The 6,025-nt window shown below is 41.8% G+C and overlaps 1 protein-coding gene across 2 annotated transcripts in view; it reads right to left on the reverse strand.

Annotated features, from left to right (window-relative positions):
• The window catches only part of LOC129868254 (clathrin interactor 1-like), a 43,704-nt gene extending 42,270 nt beyond the window's left edge, over window positions 1-1,434 (reverse strand). The window contains exon 1 of one of the 2 annotated variants that reach the window (XM_055942062.1): window positions 1,226-1,434. In XM_055942062.1, coding sequence (XP_055798037.1) covers window positions 1,226-1,266 — 41 coding nt within the window. In that variant the 5' untranslated portion in view covers window positions 1,267-1,434. The remainder of the gene's footprint in view (window positions 1-1,225) is intronic. The other variant, XM_055942061.1, reaches the window with a different exon arrangement.
• Window positions 1,435-6,025: the final 4,591 nt, after the last annotated feature.

Consider the following 6,025-nt stretch of genomic DNA (forward strand, 5'->3'; position numbering starts at 1 on the left):
CCTATTCAGCTGAAATCAGGCATGCCTAACAGGTGGCACCAGCTCAGGCAGCATCCGTTACTGCAACCTGACTGCAGGCTCCATGAAACAGGCACTCGGCTGGAACCTTTTTCTGACATTGCTTGCAAATCGGGAAAACTATTAGACTAAGGAATTATGTGTCACACAGAGTCTTTCACTCATTATCATAACGGTCTTTAAATAAATGGTTGCAATAAGCAATTTGCACTTTTCCAATACTGATGCATGAATAACTAAACGTTGCCAGGGTATGGAAACGTCAAAACCCTCTAGCTATCCATTTAAATAATGTATGTTATGCACATGATGCAGTGAACAATTCCATACACAACACATACAGATCCTTTGCGATACACTAACTTAGCTAGCTAAGAGATATTGTGTCATGCTCCATTAGTCGTGGGTCAGGTCCACTTTCAGTCGTTTGATGAGAGGCACGAGCCTGGTATGACCAATATTCGGCAGACAGCTTTATGGCGCAGCTGCAACGTCTTCCGTCTAACGGTAACCAGGAACGCTACAGCCTAATGCACAGACAAATGCTAGTTGATGGCTTAGATAGCGAACTAACGTTACATTGTGGTCGTGTAAAAACGTTTCAACCAGAAAACAATACAATGGTCATGAAGTTCAACTTCTATAGTGAGTATTGTAATGAACATAATGAAACGAAAAAGTGCAAATGACAGGTTTGATGAAGGTCTTGACAGACATTGTGGCTAGCTTACTGGTGTTAGCTAACGTTAGCTAGCTAGTGAGCTAACAATGATAAATTAAAGTTAGCCCGTTTTGTAGCTAGCTAACGTTAGCTGTGAGTTAACGACGGCGTCCCATTGTTATTGAACGATACGATGTCATTATTTGGTAAGACATAATCTAGCCAACTAGTTAGTTTATAGTTAAGGTTAATACATTCCTCCAAAATATTGCTAACATGGAATAAATGGGTGTTACTTTCCATATTGGAGTCTGTATGTTTATAATGGACAGTAGGATATCAAAAAGATCACAGAGGAATATATATCGTTACATTTTGTACACAAGGCTGATATACAGTAACGTTAGCCACACTGAGCTATCAGTTGAGAAAATAGCGTGACGTCACGAGACCAGTGTTTCCCTGGTCGGTTGTCAAATGTAAACTAGCCAGCTAACGGGCCTTGCAACAAAATGACAAGCAGACGACAACAGCAAGACTACTCACGCTTTATCCACCATTTCCCTGACTTTCCACATATTTAGCATGTAAACGCTCTATCAGTGGCTCGCCGCCTCAATAATGCGTCGTCCAGTCCGTTTCCAACCACAGATGGATTTGTGTCACCGACAACAGAATTCGGAGTCCCTTCCACTAGCCAGCACTGTGGGCACATTACTACGGGAGACGTCCTCTATACGTCAGTGTAGCTCACCCAGGTTGTGTTTGGGGAAAAAATCATTTTGGCCTAAAAGTTAAAGAAAAGCAACCTGCTTCATTATGCCTGTACCCAGAACCAATCTGCATATGAACATAGGAGAAGTATCTTTATGTTCCTACTTGCTAGACCTCTGCCAGCCCAATCACTCTTTAGTAAAATACACAAGTATGAGATTTGATGTTGTAACTGAATTGAATAGTTACAACTTTTCGCTGTTTGGCCGCATAGTTGGCTCTGCTTCTTTTTGTATGCAGATGTTAATTGTTATATTTGACAGTTTTGTGTAGATTTTGTCCCTTGTGGTAATGCAACAAAGTAAGATCTACCTGGAAACGTGCAGCGTTTTCCTTTTTATGTTCCACTTTCTTTCTGTTAGGCCACACCCCACAAACTGTTCAGGCAAACAATTGACACCTTTCTCTTGTTGAAATGGAATTGTATGGAACTGCACCTTATTTCAAAGTCTTGAGAGGACTCTTTCTTTCATGATCAGAATGATTGTATATTTGTAAGTGGAAAAATAGCTCAAAGAAACTAGTAAGGGATGGGTGACACGTAACACAGCGGGTGCATCTGAACGTACACAAGGAGAGGGTGACCTGTGTCCTTTTATTTAAACAGGTTGTTCTTTACGGCTTCATTGATGGTTTTCAGGTAACATATTTTAGATTATTTAAAGTCAATGGCAAATCTCAAGGATTCCATGCTGGTTTGGTTTGAAAGAGGCTAATGATTGCAGGTGGGGGCATTTAAAGAGGTAGCCTATTTTAGGTGGACATGATCTGGTTGGTTATATTAATCCCACCCGTGTAGGCGTGCTTTGCATTGGCTGAAAGTTGATCGGAACCGGGCTGCCTCCCGAGCGTGAGTTCAAAGCCCACAGCGAAGCCGGCGCAAAAGGGACGTCATTAAGCACACGTAGTAATTACTATGATTCTGTGGTTTCCCTTGCAAAAGGGATTGCTTTTCTAACATTTATTTTATGGCAAGAGATGTATGTTTCTGGATGATGCACCATGCTGCCTTATTGACAAAATTAGGTCGAAGCATAAGGACGTGTCTCAACGTTCGGAGGGGGCAGTGTAGCGATCTTTACTAAATGAGCCACGTTACAATTCCTACTAAGTGGGGTAAACCCTATTGGTGCGATGCATAGGGTGTTTGGCTTTCATGCCAGTGAACCCAGCTTTGCTTCCCTGCGCCACCATTTGCTACATCATTATTATATAAAATGACTATATTGAATTATCTATAGGGCCTCAACCTCCTTGGATCTTGAAGGCTCATGTATCTCTATGTCAGGGGCAAATTATTCAAGAAGAGACATCATTGTGGAGGACAAGTGAAAAGGTAATGGGATTTTGTGGTGCAGGCAGCCATCTACATGAGTACACATTCAGCTTGAAGAGTGCTGTCCTCAACAACGGTGGTGACATTCAACAACAACGTCATTGCTCTTACTGCAAATCCAGTCTGGCAGAGGAGTGAGGCCTGATCTGATGCACATACCTAAGCACAGTTCGCACGTTGTCATCCTGAATCCATCGTGCCTGTCTCCATGACGGACAGGAGACAGCTGTGCAGGACGTCCCGGTGTCAGCTCCGATCCTCAGGCCATTTCTCAGGATACCGTCTGCTCCTGACTTTGAGGGAGAACGTTTACATGATCAGGAGACCCAGTTCATCAGCAAGAGGACCTCTGCTCCTTGTAAGCATAGACAGGAAATAAGTGAGAGGGGAAAATGACAACGTTCTGAATACAGATGAAAAAAAGTGACGATTTTAATTCAAACAAAGCATGACTCGAGACAGCACTCACTGTTCCTATCTGTACTGTGTCCTTTGAGAGCTCACAACCCATCAAAACTGAACGGCCAATGAAGAAGCAGCCCACAGACTGTCAGGCCTGCAGAAGAAATAAGAACATTCCAAAACAATTTCATCATTTTGACACGGGAGGAGTGGCAGAGATTGAGAGGGCCTTCTTTACGGACTTGTTTCTGGCCTCTTAATAAAGTATTCCGGAGTGTTGAGGTCACAGGGAGAGGCTATAAGTAGTAAACAATGTATTTTAGATGCACTACGTCAGTGGGCTGCCAAGAGGAGTGCTGAGTTCTGTCAACGCCATCAGGCATGAATCGACCACTCCACTCTCCTGACTGTCACGCACCTGCCTTCCTTCACTATACCTCAGGTTTCACTATTTCTCCTCAGGACCTCATATTGCTGCTTTGGATGGATTTTATACAAGGAAGTGGAATGTTGAACATATTAATAAATGTATATTAAATTGTATCCTCTTTCATTCACATACTGTACCAGTCAAAGTTTGGACACACCTACTCATTCCAGGGTTTTTCTTTATTTGTACTATTTACTACATTGTAGAATAATAGTGAAGACATCAAAACTATGAAATAACACATGGAATCATGTAGTACCCAAAAAAGTGTTAAACAAATCAAAATATATTTGAGATTCTTCAAAGTAGCCACCCTTTGCCTTGATGACAGCTATGCACACTCTTGGCATTCTCTCAATCAGCTTCATGAGGTAGTCACCTGGAATACATTTCAATTAGCAAGTGTGCCTTGTTAAAAGTACATTAGTGGAATTTCTTTCCTTCTTAATGTGTTTGAGCCAATCAGTTCTGTTGTGACAAGGTAGGGGTGTTATACAGAAGATAGCCCTATTTGGTAAAAGACCAAGTCCATTTTATGGCAAGAACAGCTCAAATAAGCAAAGAGAAACAACAGTCCATCATTATTGTAAGACAGGGCTGCCCAACCCTCTTCCTGGAGATCTACCATCCTGTGGGTTTCCAGTCCAACCCGAATTTAACACACCTGATTATACTAATTAGCTTAACTAGCTGAGTCAGATATGCTAAATTAGGGTTGGACTGAAAACCTACAGGACAGTAGATCTGCAGGAAGAGGGTTGGGCAGCCCTGCTATAGGACATGAAGGTCAGTCAATTTGTAAAATTTCAATAACTTTGAAAGTTACTTCAAGTGCAGTCACAAAAACCAAGCTCTATGATGAAACTGGCTTTCATGAGGACCACCACAGGAAAGGAAGACCCAGAGTTACCTCTGCTGCAGAGGACAAGTTCATTAGGGTAACTGCACCTCAGATTGCAGCCAAAATAAATGCTTCACAGAGTTCAAGTTACAGACACATCTCAACATCAACTGTTCAGAGGGGACTGCGTGAATCAGGCCTTCATGGTCAAATTGCTGCAAAGAATACCATTACTAAAGGACACCAATAAGAAGAGACTTGCTTGGGCCAAGAAACACGATCAATGTATATCACCGGTGGAAATCTGTCCTTTGGTCTGATGAGTCCAAATTTGAGATTTTTGGTTCCTACCACCATGTCTATGTGAGACGCAGAGTAGGTGAACGGATAATGTGTGGTTCCCGTCATGAAGCATGATGGAGAAGTGTGGGGGTGCTTTGCTGGTGACACTGTCAGTGATTGATTTAGAATTCAAGGAATACTTAACCAGCATGGCTACCACAGCATTCTGCAGCGATATGCCATCCCATCTGGTTTGAGCTTAGTGGGACTATCATTTGTTTTTCAACAGGACAATGACCCAAAACACCTCCAGGCTGTGTAAGGGCTATTTGACCAAGAAGGAGAGTGATGGAATGCTTCATCAGATGACCTTGCCTCCACAATCACCCAACCTCAACACAACTGAGATGGTTTGGGATGAGTTGGACCGCAGATTGCAGGAAAAGCAGCCAACAAGTGCTCAGCATATATGGGAACTCCTTCAAGAATGTTGGAAAAGCATTCCAGATGAAGCTGGTTGAAAGAATGCCAAGAGAGTAGCCCTATTTGGTAATCAAGACAAAGGGTGGCTAGAATCTAAAATATATTTTTATTTGTTTAACAATTTTTTGGGGTACTTTATGATTCCATATGTGTTATTTCATAGTTTTGATGTCTTCACTATTATGTATGTAGAAAGTAGTGAGAATATAGAAACCCTTGAATGAGTAGGTGTGTCCAAACTTTTGACTGGTGCTGTACCTGCACTGTAACTGCAAGCTGTTGGCTAGAGTGCATGTCCCAATACCAGAATAATGCACATTCACTATACCTACGGAAAAAAAAATTGGGGGACAAAACCATCAGTACGCCTAGAGTTGAAAATGGGATGGAAACCCATTTAACTTGTATTTTTTTTATCAGGTACATGGGAATTTAACCTAAAAATTATTTTTTTATGTGCGCTACGTATTTATGCACAGACTTTTATCTGCAAGAAGTCAATTTGATGGAAACAACTCTGATGGGGAAAATGCTCCAGGGTTTCCCTTAGCTGGTAATTGCCAGGCATTTAGCCAATTTAAAAACATATTAACGCCGATTTTACATAAAATTATTGCAGGCCAAATTGTCCAGGAGAAGCTGTTTATTATAGCCTACACCCCAAATTTGCCATTCAGCATCCTTCTCTCAAGCCTTGCAAGCAACAGAGGAGCCTTGGCCTATTGCTAAAATGGAGGTAAACAAAAGTTAGAGGGAGAAAGTGTATGCCTATAATGAACAGCCTACAGGGGGAATTGA

Source organism: Salvelinus fontinalis, chromosome 13 (assembly GCF_029448725.1).
Source record: "Salvelinus fontinalis isolate EN_2023a chromosome 13, ASM2944872v1, whole genome shotgun sequence".
NCBI lineage: Eukaryota > Metazoa > Chordata > Actinopteri > Salmoniformes > Salmonidae > Salvelinus > Salvelinus fontinalis.